The sequence below is a fragment of the Rousettus aegyptiacus genome, unplaced genomic scaffold (assembly GCF_014176215.1).
Source record: "Rousettus aegyptiacus isolate mRouAeg1 unplaced genomic scaffold, mRouAeg1.p scaffold_m13_p_3, whole genome shotgun sequence".
NCBI classification, from domain to species: domain Eukaryota; kingdom Metazoa; phylum Chordata; class Mammalia; order Chiroptera; family Pteropodidae; genus Rousettus; species Rousettus aegyptiacus.
Window position 1 is genome coordinate 50,700,765 of NW_023416306.1, and position 15,182 is coordinate 50,715,946.

Genomic DNA, 15,182 nt, shown 5'->3' on the forward strand with positions numbered 1-15,182 from the left:
ATGCTAATGTATTCGAATGTATAGTTTTCCAGAAAAATATACATTTTGGATCAGATTCAAGAAGTAGTAGAAATATACCACTTAAGAGAATTGATTCTGTAGTTAACATGTCTGACTGCAAAGAAAATACCAGGTTCAGATGGTTTTGCAGGCTAGTTCTGAAATTATTGAAATAATACTGAATTCCAGCCCTCACAAACTCTAAGTTTCCCTCTTCGAGGAACACTTACCAACTCATTTTTTTCAGGCTAGCAAGTCTTAATACCAGGACCAGATAGGACAATGTGAATGAGGAAAATTATAAGCTAGCCTGATTTATTAAGATAGGCTATGAAACTTAAAATATAATACTAGCATGGATAATTCCACAATGTACAATTCTGATAATACATCATCATCAGGCTGGGTACATTCTAGAAATACAAGTTGGTTCAACATAATAATATTTAATCACAATAATAGATAAAGGTGAAAACTCATCGTAATAGATATAGAGAAAGCATTTGGTAAAATGCTGCATGTATTTGTGATTTATAAGCAAAACAAACAAATAAACAGAAAGCAACAAAACACCTCATAGAGAAAGCAGTAGAATAGAACTTTTCTAACCTGAACCTATACACTGTAAACATTATTTTGATGAATAAAGGTTAGAAACATTCCAACAGTCCACTGTCATTAAGTTTAGCACTAGGATGTCCTAGTCAGGTCAGTAGATGAGAAGGAGAGATAAAAATAAGTATTGTGATGGAAACAACAACAAAAATCACTATGTTAATTTTCACATAATAGACTAGATAGAATTATTAAAGGATGTATACACAAATTATTGGAAACTATAGATTATAGGCAAGGTGGCTGGATATGAGGTCAATTTAAATATGACATTTTTATGTACCAGCCATGAAAGGAAAAACACTTAGCTTAGAACATATCATATCAAAGTAGGAATGTTCTTTTTAAAACAAATATTCTATTTGTTAATTTTGTATTTTTCAATTACAGTTGACGTTCAATGTTATATTAGTTTCAAGTGTATAACATAGTGGTTAGATATTAATATAATTTACGAAGCGATCCCCCCGATTAGTCTAGTACCTACCTGACACCATATATAGTTATTACAATACAATTTACTGTATTCCCTGTGCTGTAGTTTACATCCCCATGACTATATTGTAACTACTAATTTGTCCTTCTTATTCCCTTCACCTTTTCATCCACTGATCCCCTCCAAAAGAGACTTTCACACTACCCAACACTTCAAGAAGTGTTCCCAGACACCACTGCCTTATTCACAGCATGGCTGGTGTGCACTGTATATGGATGGACCAGGGACCCCCTCCCATCTGGCAGCCATCAGTTTGTTCTCTGTATGAGTCTTTCTGATTTGTTAATTTATATTGTTCTTTAGGTTCCACATGCAAGTGAAATATCGTATTCTATCTTTCTCTAACTTATTTCACTTAGCATGATACACTCTAGGTCCATCCATGTGTCACAAATGGTAAAACTTAATTCTTTCGTAAGGCCAAATAATATTCCATTGTAGCACATCTTTATCCAATCATCTGTTGATGGACGGTTAGGTTGCTTCCATATCTTGTCTATTGTAAATAATGCTGAACCGAGCATAGGGATACATATATTTTTTTGAATTAGTTTTGGATTCCTTTGGATAAATACTCAGAAGTGGAGTTGCTGGGTCATAAGGTAGTTCTGTTTTTAATTTTTTTGAGGAACTTTCATACTGTTTTCTATAGTGTCTGCACCAATTTATAATCCCACCAGCAAAGCACGAGGGTTTCCTTTCTCCACATTCTCTCCAACACTTCTTGTTTTTGACTTATTGATGACAGCCATTCTGACAGGAGTGAGGTGATATCTCATTACAGTTTTAATTTACATTTCTCTGATGATTAGTGACGTTAAGTATCTTTTCATATGTGTCGGCCATCTGTATGTCCTCTTTGGAGAAATGTCTATTCAGGTCTTCTGCCCATTTGGTAATTAGATTATTTTTTTGGTGTTAAGCTGTATGAGTTCTTTATAAATTTTGGAAATTAACCCCTTAATGGATGGATCATTGGCATATCTCTTCACCCAATGGGTAGGTTGTCTTTTCATTTTGTTGATGGTTGGTTTCCTTTGTTGTACACAACTTTTTAGTTGGATGTAGTCCCATTTATTTTTTCTTTCGTTTCCTTTGCCTAGGAGATGTATCCAAAATAAAATATTAATAAGAGCAATGTCTCTGAATTTACTATCTCTATTTTCTTCCAGGAGTTTTATGGTTTTAGGTCTTAACATTTAAGTCTTTAATTCATTTTGAGTTTATTCTTGTATATGGTGTAAAAAAGTAGACTGATTTCATTTTTTTTGTGTGTATCTGTCTGGTTTCCTAACTCCATTTATTGAGAGACTCTTTACCCATTGTATATTCTTGCTTTCTTTGCCATAGATTAATTGACCAGATAGGCATGACTTCATTTTTTGGCTCTGTCTTCTGTTCCATTGAGCTATATGTCTGTTTTTATGCCAGTACCATGCTGTTGTGATTACTGCGTAGTATAGTTCGATATCAGATAGTGTGATACCTCCAACTTTGTTCTTCTTTCTCAAGATTGCTGTGAATATTTGGGATCTTTTGTGGTTCCATATTAATTTTAGGATTATTTGTTCTAGTTCTGTGAAAAATGCCATTTATATTTCGATAGGGATTACGTTGAATCTATGGATTGCTTTGGGCAGTATGGACATTTTAATGATGTTAATTCTTATCCACGAACATGGTATATGCTTCAATCTATTTGCATCTTTTTCAATTTCCTTCTTTTTTTAAAAGTTGTCCACTTTCATTGGCCAATATAGCACAGAGGACATTGTTTGCAAATTGGAATGTCATCAAAGAGGAGGTGGTGGAGGCTTTTTCTTTATTATTCTCTTTTAAATGTAGAATTTTTAGTCTTTTCTTTCCTCAATGTCTTATAATTTTCTGCGTACAGGATCTTTTACCTCCTTGGTTAAATTTACTTCTAAGTTTTTTTTTTTGATGCAATTTTAAATGGAATTGTTTTCTTAATTTCTCTTTCTGATAGTTCATTATTGGTGAATAAAAATGCAACCAATTTCTTTATGTTAATATTGTATCCTGCTACCTTACTGAATTCATTCACCAGTCCTAATAGTTTTCTTATGGAATCTCTAGGGTTCTCTATATATAGTATCATGTCATCTGCAAATAATGACAGTTTTACTTCTTTCTTTCCAATTTGGATACCTGTTCTTTCTTCTTCTTGTCTGATTGCTATGGCTAGGACTTCTAATACTATACTGAATAAAAGTGGTGAAAGTGGACATCCTAGTCTTGTTCCAGATCTTAAGGGAAACACTTTTAGCTTTTCACAGTTGAGTGTGTTGTTAGCTGTGAGTTTGTCATGTATGGCCTTTCTTAATTTTGAGATACGTTCCCTCTTTTCCCATTTTACTTTTTTTGTTGTTGTTAGCATACATGCATGCTGGGTTTTGTCAAATACCTTTTCTGCATCTATTGATATGATCATATGATTTTTATTCTTCATTTTTTTTTATGTGGAGTATCACATTGATTGATTTGTGAATACTGAACCAACCTTGCATCCCAGGAATAAATCTCACTTGATCATGGTATATGATCTTTTTCATGTATTGTTGAATCCTGTTTGCTAATTTGTTGAAAAATTTTGCATGTATGTTTATCGGAGTTATTGGCCTAAAATTTTCTTTTTTGTAATGTTTTTGTCTAGTTTTGGAATTAAGAAAATGGTGGCCTTATAAAATGAGCTTGGGAGTCTTTCTTTTTCTGATTTTTTTGGAAGTTTGAGAAGGATAGGTGTTACTTTTTCTTTGAATGTTTGGTAAAAGTCACCTGTGAAGTCATCTGGTCCAGAACTTTCCCTTGTTGGGAGGTTTTTGATTATCGATCAAATTTCATTAGTTGTTATTGATCTGTTTAGATTTTCTGTTTTTTCTTGATTCACTCTTGGAAGATTGTACGTTTCTAGGAATTTGTCCATTTCTTCCAGATTGCCTAATTTGTTGGCATATAATTTTTTATAGTTTTTTTTTTTTTAAATAATTCTTTGTATTTCTGGGGTGACAGTTACTTCACTTTCGATTCTTATTTTATTCTCTTGGGTCCTCTCTCTTTTTCTTGATGAGGCTGGTTAAAGGCTTATCAATTCTGTTTTTTTTCAAAGAATCAGCTCTGGGTTTCATTGATATTTTGTATTATTATTATTTTTTAGATTATTTTGTTTATTTCCACTCTGATTTTTATTATTTCTTTCTTCTGCTCACTTTGGGCTTGGTTTGCTGTTCGTTTTCCAGTTCCTTTAGCTGTAAGGTTAGCTTGAGACTTTTCTTGTTTCTTGTCTTGGTCAGTATCACTATGAACATCCCTCTTAGGACGGCTTTCGCTGTGTCCCATAGATTTTAAGTCACTGTGTTTTCATTTTCATTTGTCTCAAGGTATATTTTGATGTCTTCTTTGATCTCCTTTTTAACCCATTCATTGTTTAGTAGCATGTTATTTAGTCTCCATGTATTTATATGTTTCTCATTTTTTTTTTCTTGTCATCGATTTCTAGTTTCATAACATTATGGTTGGAGAAGATGCTTGGTATGATTTCAGTCTTGCTAAATTTATTGAGACTTGTTTTGTGGACTAACATGTGGTCTATAGTGGAACATATTCCATGTGCACTTGAAAAGAATGTATATTCTGCTGCTTTAAGGTGAAATGCTCTAGAAGTATCAATTAAATTCATCTGGTCTAATGTGTCATTCAAGGCCACTGTTTTCTTGTTGATTTTCTGTCTGGGTGATCTATCCATTGATGTCAATGAATGTTAAAGTCCCCTACAATTACTGCATTACTGTTGATCTCTCCTGTTATGTCCATCAGTATTTGCTTTATAAATTTAGGTGTTCCTACAATGGGTGCATAAATGTGTACAAGGATTATATCCTCTCGTTGAATTGATCCCTTTTATGTAGTGTCCTTCTCTGTCTCTTGTTATATAGCCTTTGTTTCAAAGTCTATTTCGTCTGATGTAAGTAGCTACTGCAGCTTTTTTTTTTTCACTTTTATTTGCATAAACTATCTTTTTTTCATCCCTTTACTTTCAGTCTTTTTGTGTCTCTTGATCTGAAGTGGGTCTCTTGTAGACAGCATATGTACGGTTCTTGTTTTCTTATCCATTCAGCTACTATATATATATGTATGTACATATACACACACAGACATATATATGTATATGTGTATATATGGTTTTTTTTCTCTCTGTTTATAAATATTTTACCCTATATTTTTTGTTTGGAGCCTTAATTTATATTTAAAGTGATTATTGGGACATATGTAGGTGTTATCATTTTATTATTCATATTTATATTCTCCCCCCGCCCCTTTCTTCTTAAAGAAGTCCCTTTAACATTTCTTATAATACTGATTTGGTAGTAATAAATTCCTTTAGCTTTATCTTGTTCAGGAAGCTCTTTATCTCTCCTGTTTTAAATGATATCCTTGCTACATAGAGTAGTCTTCCTTGTAGGTCCTTACTTTTCAGCGCTTCTAATATTTCGTGCCAGTCTCTTCTGGCCTGGAAAGTTTCTGTTGAGAAAGCAGCCGACAGTCTATGGGTGCTCCCTTGTAGATAACTAGTTTCTTTTCTCTTGCTGCTTTTAAGATCGTCTCTTTGTTTTTAACCTTTGACATTTTAATTATGATGTGCCTTGGTGTGGGCCTCTGGGTTCATCTTGTTTGGGATTCTGTGTTCTTTCTGAACTTCTGTGTCTTTTTCTTTTTCCAGTTTAGGGAAGTTTTCTGTAATTATTTCCTCAAATAGGTTTTCAACTTCTTGTTTTCTTTCTTCTCCTTCTGGTATCTCTGTGATGCAAATGACGGTATGCTCATGTTGTCCCAGGGTCCCTTAAAGTATCCTCTTTTTTTTAAAAAAATTCTTTTTTCTTTTTGCTGTTCTCATTTTTCTTCTGCTACTTTGTCTTCCAAGTCGCTGATTTGATCTTCTGCTTCATCTAATCTGCTTTTGATTTCTTCTAGTGTATTCTTCATTTCAGTTATTGTATTTTTTATTCTGACATTTTTTTTATGGTTTCTGTTTCTTTTGTGTGTGTGTGTGTGTGTGTGTGTGTGTGTGTGTTTACTACCAGTTCTCACTGAGTTTATTCTAGTCTTCCCGTAAGCTTGTTGAGCATCCTTTCAACCAGTGTTTTGAACTTTGTAACTGGTAGATTGTTGTCTCTATTTTGTTTAGTTCTTTTTCTGGAGTTTTGTCCTGTTCTTTCATTTGAGACATATACCTTTGTCTCTTCCTCTTGGCTGCTTCTCTGTGTTTTTTTTTTTTTTCCTATGTATTAGGATAGATCTGCTACATCTCCCAATTTTGGTCGGGTGGCTTTATGTAGTACTTATCATGTGGGACCTAGTTGCACAGTCTCCCTGGTCATCTGAGTGGGGTGCTCATGGAGTGTCCTTTGTGTGGATTGTGTGTACCCTTCTGTTGTAGTTGATCCTTGATTACTATTGGCATGCCAGTAGGTGGGGTATACCCTCAGGCTGACTGGCTGTGAGGATTTGGGTTGTGGAGCTAATTAGGAGGTGCTCTGTTGTGATCTAAAGGCAGCAACTGGGTGTGTTGGTTCTGGGGCCTCTTGAGAGGGGCTCTACTACAGCCCGAGGTCAGTTCCTGATTGGAGCTACAAAGTGATCCATAGTTGGTAGTTTCCTGTGCTGTGCCAGGAGGAGTATGGGAGAGACCAAGGTGTGATTTGAGATTGGCTGCCACCCGTGTTGGGTCAGGGGCCACTCTGCAAAAGGCACACTGCACACCGAAGACAGCTACTTTCTGCCTGGGGCCTGCGGTCTTTGGAGAGTTTTTAAGAAAGTTTGCAGGATCAGCCCAGGCACAATTGCTGAAAGAGCCAAGGGCGATGTGTGAGTTAGGTGGAGTGGGGTCTGTGGAATTCACCAGGGTGAAGTGAGTGTTATTTACTCGGTTAATGTAGATTCAGATTTGGTGCCTGCCTGTGCCCGCAGGGTGCATGGAAGAAGGGCTCAGGGACAGTGGCAGCTTTCACCCTTAAGTCACAGAATTCGATCTCTTCCTGTATGGCTCCGGTACCCCTTGATCCACTCTCCTCTTGCTGGATCTCAGGGCGAGTGTTTGCGAGGCCCTTTAAGAAGATGTCTGGGTTCCAAGCAGCCTTCCATCTCACCAGATGGGATGGAATCCCCTGGATTTTCACAGCCAGCTGTTGTGAGGACTCCTTTTCCTGGCATGGGAGCCTTGGGCTGAGGAGTCTAGTATGGGGCTGGGATCCCTAATTCTTCAGGGGGACCTCTGCAGCCGAGATATCTCTTTTGATTTTCAAATGCCACACATGGGTGTGGGACCAGCCTGTCTGGTCGTTTGCCCCTTTTACCAGTCTCCATATGGCTTTTTCTTTATATCCTTAGCTGTAGGAATTCCGTTCACCTGGTTTCCAGATGGTTTTCCAGGTTGATTATTCTATAATTTAGTTGTAATTTTAATGTGGTCATAGGAGGAGGCGAGCATAGTGTTTACCTACTCTGCTATCTTGACTGGAAATCCAACAAATTTTCTATTTAAATATTAAAACAAAATGACTAATTTTTAAAATAATGACAATGTCATTAATGACTGAGAGAGGCTCTGGACATATTCCAGATTAAAGAATACTACAGAGACATGACACCTACAAGCAATACCTATCCTAGGCTGAATTCTCTACTGGAACTAAAAAAAATGCTTTAAAGGATATTATTGGTTTATTTGACAATTGGAATACAGAAATTAGAATAAGCATTGGATCTATGGAAAACTTATTAGTTGAAAACTCTCCTGTACCTGTGTAATGACCCCTGTTCTAAGGAAATGCATAGTAAAGTTTTTAGGGGAAAGGGCCATGATGTATGCAACTTGCACTCAGATGGTTCAGAAAAAAAATTGTATACATAAACACACACAGTATTCTACTCTGTGTACTTTATCAAGAGATAAAAGAAATAGTTATGTTTAGCCATGAGGGGAGACTGACAGTTTTTGACCCGATGTTATTTTTATGCCTGTGTTATAAGACATAGAACTATTCTTTACAAGAGGTATTGAATAGTTTTTATTTTGGTTAAAGATGTATATCACAAAGAACGATGTGTATGCCTGTTATTTCTACTTAAAATTTATACATTTATTTGTCTTTTTTGTTATAAGGCAAAGCTTTTTCTTTGAGTAAAGCTTAGAGTCTTAGTCTTGCATTTTGTTTTTGCATATACCGTACTCACCATATAGCATCTACCACATTTGGTTCTTTTTTATTTTTTTTTATTTAAGTAGAGCGAGAGTTAAGACACTTCAGATCCTTCTAGATTTTACAAATAATCCCTCTACTCCCTAATCTTTTACTGTTGGAATTCTGACATTTCATTTGACATCTTGTTTTTTTGATCATCTAATCTCCACCGGATCTTTCCAAATGATTCACCTAAAAAGAAAGATTTACCATAACTATTTTGTAGAAACAATAACATCGTTGTATTCATACTTCATCTATCTGTACTTAAAGATGTTCCTCATTCCTTTTATGTTGCCAGAGCTGTGTTGTTGGAAGAACCAACTCGATCCAACCAGGCCCCTGTTGTGGGGCAGTAAATTAGTGTAAGAGATAGAGAAAAGAAAAACCAGGAAATGACAGATATAAATAAAATTTGACTCTGAAAAGTTGATACAAGGCCAAAGTGGACAAACATAAGGAAATTAAATACTATATGTAAGATTTAGTCCTTAGAGGAAGTGGCATGTTTGCAACTTGAAGCATTTACCCTGTGAGCATTTCATGTAAAGAGAATTGCTTCTCTTGACCCACTGAAGTCTAGACCTGGGTGTAGTTTGACCCAGGAAAGGATGTCATCCTGGATGAAGCCAAGAGTGAATCCTCAGGGCAGTTTTGTTGGTTCTAATGCCCTCTTCCGCATACTTACTTTGTGATAACAACAACCTGAGTGACCCACGTATCTGTTAATCCTGAGATGACAGAAAAGGGCAGCCTTCAAAGTCTGATGTCCCTGTTGTAGTTCAATACATGAATAGGTGTGCTCAGGGCTAATGTAAAGTTTTTAAGAACCAGTTGAGAAAGATGAAAGAATGCAATGGGAGGTCAGAGTATTATGAGTTTCACTATTGATAAAGCTGGGGTTGGGGAATGTGGCACTCGACTTTTCCTTCAGTCTGACCCTTGATGCCTGTGTTAGTTTGCTAGTGCTGCCGTAATAAATTGCCATAAGGGCTGATGGCTTCAAATGAGAGAAATTTATTCTTTCACAGTTCTGGAGGATAGAAGGCCAAAAACAGGGTGTCAGCAGGTCCGTGCTTTCTGTAAAGGATCTAGGGAAAAATCTCTTTTGTACGTGTCTCTCAGCTTCTTGTGATTCCCAGCATTCCTCGTTTCGCAGCTGTATGACTTCAGCCTGCCTCCATTATCTCATGGTGTTCTTCCCTCTGTGTCTGCCTCTTCTTTTATAAGGACACCAGTAATATTGGACTAGGGTCTACCCGGTTTGAATATGACCTCATCTTTACTTGATTATATCTGCAAAGACCCTGTTTCCAAATAGGGTTCCTTCACAGGTATTAGGGGTTAGGTCTCAACATGTCTGTTTTGGGAGACACAGTTCAACCCATAACAATGCCTGATCGAGGCAGTCTGCAAAGCATACACTGGAGTAGAGTCCTGGAGTAGGGCAGGGTAGTAGCATCTGCCTCGCCTGAGCCTTGGCTGCTAGTTCCTTTTAAAATTTCATTTTAGGGAGGGAGGAATGAGTGAGGTCTGAAAAGAATGTCCTCTAGGGTTTGGGTGAGACCTCATAAGAAACCGTGGAGGAGGCTGGAGTAGTGTTCTCTTCTAACTGCCTTGGTTCATTTTCTTTCTAGCCTAATGTATTATCTGCCTGCCACGAGTGTTGTATCTCCCAGGGGGTTGCGCTCAGTAGCATATCCTAAAATGTTCTTTTTAGAGGCAGTCAGCAGTGCAGACCAACTCTGTGGCAGCCATTGTCTAAGAAACGAATACTCCCACGATGAGAGCTATCAGTTTTTACTCTTCTCACAGAAGTTATTTAAATGACGGGACACAGATCAGAAATACAGGAAATGCATAAGGAAAACAGTGTAGCATATAGATTTAATTAAGCAGGAAAACATCAGCCTCAGGTTCTTTTTTAATTACCAAGTAAAGACATTATTAGAATAAGGAAAACATATTTTTCCTTCATGATAAGGTAAAATTTGCAGATGAAAGCTTGGAAGAGTTATATAAGCATGAATTAGTATTGGACTTTTCTTCACTTAATGAAAAAAAATCTTTAGTTCATTAAGAAAAAAATTCTTAAGGTTCTTGCCATAAATATGGTTATTTGGTTTCAGTGTTCTCAAAAACATTGAAGCCAGCTCTATGGAAACAAAATAACAAAGTTATCATAGATATCCTTGTCACTCACTTTAGGGACTGAGTCTCTAAAGAGGCGTAGCATTAAAAGAAATGATTATTGCATCACCTTTGGCTGAAAATCTCCGACTAGGAAACATTATTGCAAGAACATTTTATACCTACTGCCCTGCTTGGCTCAGAGAAATAAAGGTAAAAGAGAAAGAAGGGGGTCTGGGACTTTGATTCTAGCAGCATAATTAAGTTTAATAATGATAAATGTGGATTAGGAAAAACTTAAAGAAGCAGTAAATTTGTAAACTACTATTTAAGGGTAAAGAATGTAAGTAGGCAAAATGAAATGAAAATAAATATTCAATAATGATCAATATCATTAATAATCGAAGAAATGAAACATCAGACTTTTTTGCCAATCATATTGTCAAAGATTTGGGTGGTGAGAGTAACATTAAATTTTTAGCTGCTTTAACATATTTAAAAATTTTTATACATACTTAAATTTGATGATTGTGTAATCTTTATAGAGTCAATCTAAACTTTACAGATTGAAAAAGGTCTAAAACATAAGCCAGCTAGGTCTTTAGTATGTGTATCTAATTTGTAGATAGAACTAGTTTTGTATAATCAAGGGAACGATGATGCTAGGAAGAGGCAAAGTATATTTTACAGACCAGTTAGCAAAGTAGGTCAAGGGCTGTGGTTTAACTCTGATTGTTATTAATTTGCTGCATATATTATTAGTCTCATTGCTTCAGTTTCTTGTCAGAGCCAATATTTTATTTTTTATTTTTCTTCTATCAGGAAATTTTGTTCAGACTATATCTGCAATCTGACCACTTCTCTCTGTTCACCACTGATCCAGGTCACCATTTTTATCTTGCCTGGATTGATGTGCATTTTCTGTTCTTCCAACCTTGTCATCTTTTGATATAACACTGCTCTGCTTAAAATCTTCAAGAACTTTCTTTAGAAAGCAGTGTCATCTCCTCGAATGGACATGCATATTAGAGTGTCTAGAATGGGAATGTACAAGAAAGGATGGGAGCATAGGATTACTTTCCCTCTCACTCAAGAAAATGCAAAACGACTTTCCTCTTATCTTCTCTCTTACCCCCATCTCCTCTCATGCCTCCCATCTCCTCTCTCACTCTCATCTCCTCACTCACTATACTCTCCTTTGCTTTAATCTAGTAGTTCCTACAACACTTACTTCCTCATTATTCCCTGAATAGCTGAATAGCTGTTGCTTCAGCCTAAACTACTCTTCTTCCAGATTCCTCACGATTTATTCCCTCTTTCGGGCCTCCGAAAATGCCTTCCCTTGCCTACCCTGTATAAAGTAGCCCCACTTCTTATTTACACTTTATATCTACTTACCCTGGATTCTTCTTCAGAGATCTTATTCTTATTTATTGTCTGTTTCATTCCACTACTGTTAGGATTTCATTTTATTCTTTCCTTAGTGCCCACCCAGCAATCTGGCATTTAGTAACTACTTGTTGAATGACTGGATTTCCAGTTTCTTTTTTAGTGGCTTCTTCCTCTGCTTCAAGAAACAGGCAGGCCACTCTTGTTCTTTGGCTAGCAAAAAGGTAACGCTGCCTTCCCTGTACCAAATGTTTCTGCAGAGATTATCTAGGGGCTTCTTTCCTTTACTCACTATGCAGAATTTTATGTTCTATTATTTTTTTACCAGTCAAGCAAAAGCATCTGTTTTCTAAGTAACATTTCTGTGTTGGGACCAGTGCTTCCCTTCATTTTATGTAAATACTTTAATAACATTTTGGCATTTATTCCTTCATTCAGTTAGCAAATAGTTATTGCTAAATAGTTATGAGCAAGACTGGATCCCAGACAGGGTGTCAGGATTTAAAGAGACGGAGAGTCTGCCTTTCTTTTGAGGAACTTAAAGCTCAGTGTGTGGTCAGACGTGTCAGCCACTGGGACAGGCAACTGCTGTAAGAGGATAGCAGAGAGGGAGGTTGAAACACACAGGATGGTTCACCTAGGCCTGCTCCAGAGCGTTAGGAATTTTGGCAGTGGGCAGGAGTTTGCCAGGTGAGGAAACAGTAAAGGATGGTTCAGTGGGAGAGAATAATTTGGGCAAAGGCATAGGGAATTGTATTTATTTAGAGAAACACAAATCAGTGAGTATTGTTGGAGGGTAAAGTGTAGAGTAGGCTGTGATGGTGGACAAGTCCACAGTAGTTCTGTAAGGGAGTGACTTGGAAACTTCTAAAGGATTATTTGTTTCTTGTATAGGGGTAAGACTTTGGTCCTGCAGCCTGTGGATTTGGTATACGTATCTGGTGGGGAGGTAGCCTGGAAGGTTTTGGCTTTTGCATGTTTCCTCTCTTTGAAAGGGATAATACAGGATATTTTCTGCCATGTATTAATATATCTTCATGCAGATTTTTTTTCCCTTTAAATTGTAAGTTCCAAAAGGGTGGCAGGGTTTAATTTTGATTTACATCATTTTCCTTACATATACTTTGTGAGATAGACACTTAAAACCTTAAATGAATGATAGTCACACCTTTATCGGTAGCCCTGATCTGTTTTAACACTGCACGTTTTCCCTTTACTTCATCCCTCACTTCCCAATTTTTTTTTTGGTGGGGGGGAGAGTCAAGAAAGTTAAATTTATTTAAAAAATCAATAAAAGGAAAGCTTTGTTCCAAGAAGATTTGTTGTTTGAGTTGTTGGATGCCAGGCACTGTTATTGCATCTGGAAGTGGGATGAGGGTGGGACGCCTCTCTGGGGCAGGCACACCAGTGCTTCTTATTCACCTTTGCAGTCCCTCTGCCTGGCACATACTAGGTGTTCAGTAAATGTTCGTTGAGGAAGCATCCTGTGCATTGCCAGCGGGATTCAGGTCATGTTTTCATAGCATAGCCTACTAACTTTTCTACCTTGATCCTCTGTAGTCTTCTTTCTAAGAACCCTAGACAAGCTAACTTCTTTCTATACCTGTAATACTTCCAAGTAATTCCACTACCAGGACTGCTTTTTGTATCATCTGGCAAACTCCTATAACTTCTTATAAGTCTTAACTCTGCCCCTTTCTGAGTAACTCAGGTGTACAGTTGTGTATTGCAGTTTCGCCTCTAAAAAGTGAGTGTGGATGGTGGAGACAAACCTTACCCTTTCCAGTGTCTCTAATACTTTAGCCTGGTTCCTGGCAGTTTTCTTGAATAGATGGTTGGAAGTTACTATAGGAAAGCATGTAAAGACAAGTGGAAGCACACTTCAGCAAACTCTGTATTAGGGATGTTGCACTGTCCATGTTCTATTCCACCTAAACTGGGCCTTAATACAGATGCATGTATAAGAGTCTGTTTCAGAACTGGTACTTAGGAACAACTCCTTTTGTAAACTTGCAAAGCCCTTCATTCTTACTAGGAAGGATTTCGAGGAGAGCGGTGTGATATAATTAGGTCAGTGATTAAATCCCAGGAATAGGAGCGTGGGAGGAGGGGTGGCTAGAGGTATTTTTTTTCCCCCTCCAAAAGTCCAGGGAGAGATGAGGGAATAATAGGGTAGTAGAAGGGAGTGGTAAGTAACTAATAGATTTCCTGTTGGGGAAACATGCCATTTGGGAGAAATGACCACCAACCTTAACCATGTAATAATTCATTGCTCATGACCACATCATCTTCTCTGCAGAGACTACGCCAGCCATCATGGAGGTGGGGCAGACGGAGAGTCGTCTGAATCCCAGCTGTAAGATCATGACCTTCAGACCCTCCATGGATGAGTTCCGGGAGTTCAACAAATACCTCGCATACATGGAGTCTAAAGGAGCCCATCGGGCAGGCCTTGCAAAGGTGATTATCCTCAGATCCTTTAAACCGGAATTGTTTCTTGCAGAAGCTTTGTTCTTGTTAATCCATATGGAACACTTGGTTTCCTCAAAGAAGATTAATTATTGTATTTTTCTTTTAACTCTTTCTTCTGGGCTTTTTTTTTTTTTTTAACCAAAAGCAGCTCATAGAAACCACAGAGAACCATATATGGATTTTAGAGATGTGAGAATATTCCTAACTGTAATCAGTCTCCAATAGAGGACAGTTAATAACCAGAAGCTTAACCACTACTCCCTTCGTTCTCTCTCTCCCTCCTCTGTTCTGTTTTATCTTCTAAATTTTTTTTTATATTGAAATACAGTTCATACACTATGCTATTCACCCATTTAAAGTATGTAATTCACTGGTGGCGTGTGTATTCATAGACTTAATACAGTTATCACTGATTCCAGAACTTTTCTTCACCCCCTAAAAGAAACTGTACCCATTAGCAGTCAGTCTTTATTCCCAACCATGTCTATAGACCTAGGCACTGACTACTTCCCTTCTCATATAGATTTGTCTATTCTATTTTGTTTTCAGTTCTTTGTTCACCAAGTGTGGAGAGTGCCTGCTATGTACCAGGCACTATACCATGTGTGAGGGGAGGTGGGGGACAAAGCAGACAAAGCTCCTGTTCCCATGGAGCTTATATTCTAGTGGAAGCATCTTAAGGTGATGAGATAAGGACATGAAAGCAGAAAGCCAAAGGATGTAAAGAAACCAATCTTTCAAGATGTGGGGACAGAAAGAATACCAGAGCCTGGAGGCTAACCTGAGTTTCTTGTATCGGAAGAATAGGAAGATGATCTGTG

General features: G+C 37.2%; 1 protein-coding gene across 5 annotated transcripts in view; it reads left to right on the plus strand.

The window, feature by feature from the left end:
* The window catches only part of KDM4C (lysine demethylase 4C), a 335,813-nt gene that overhangs the window by 16,127 nt on the left and 304,504 nt on the right, over positions 1-15,182 (plus strand). For all 5 annotated transcript variants that reach the window (XM_016161837.2, XM_016161838.2, XM_016161836.2 and 2 more), the window contains one exon: positions 14,189-14,349. In XM_016161837.2, the coding sequence (XP_016017323.2) occupies positions 14,206-14,349 (144 nt within the window). In that variant the 5' untranslated portion in view covers positions 14,189-14,205. Of the gene's footprint in view, positions 1-14,188; positions 14,350-15,182 lie in introns of those variants that run through there.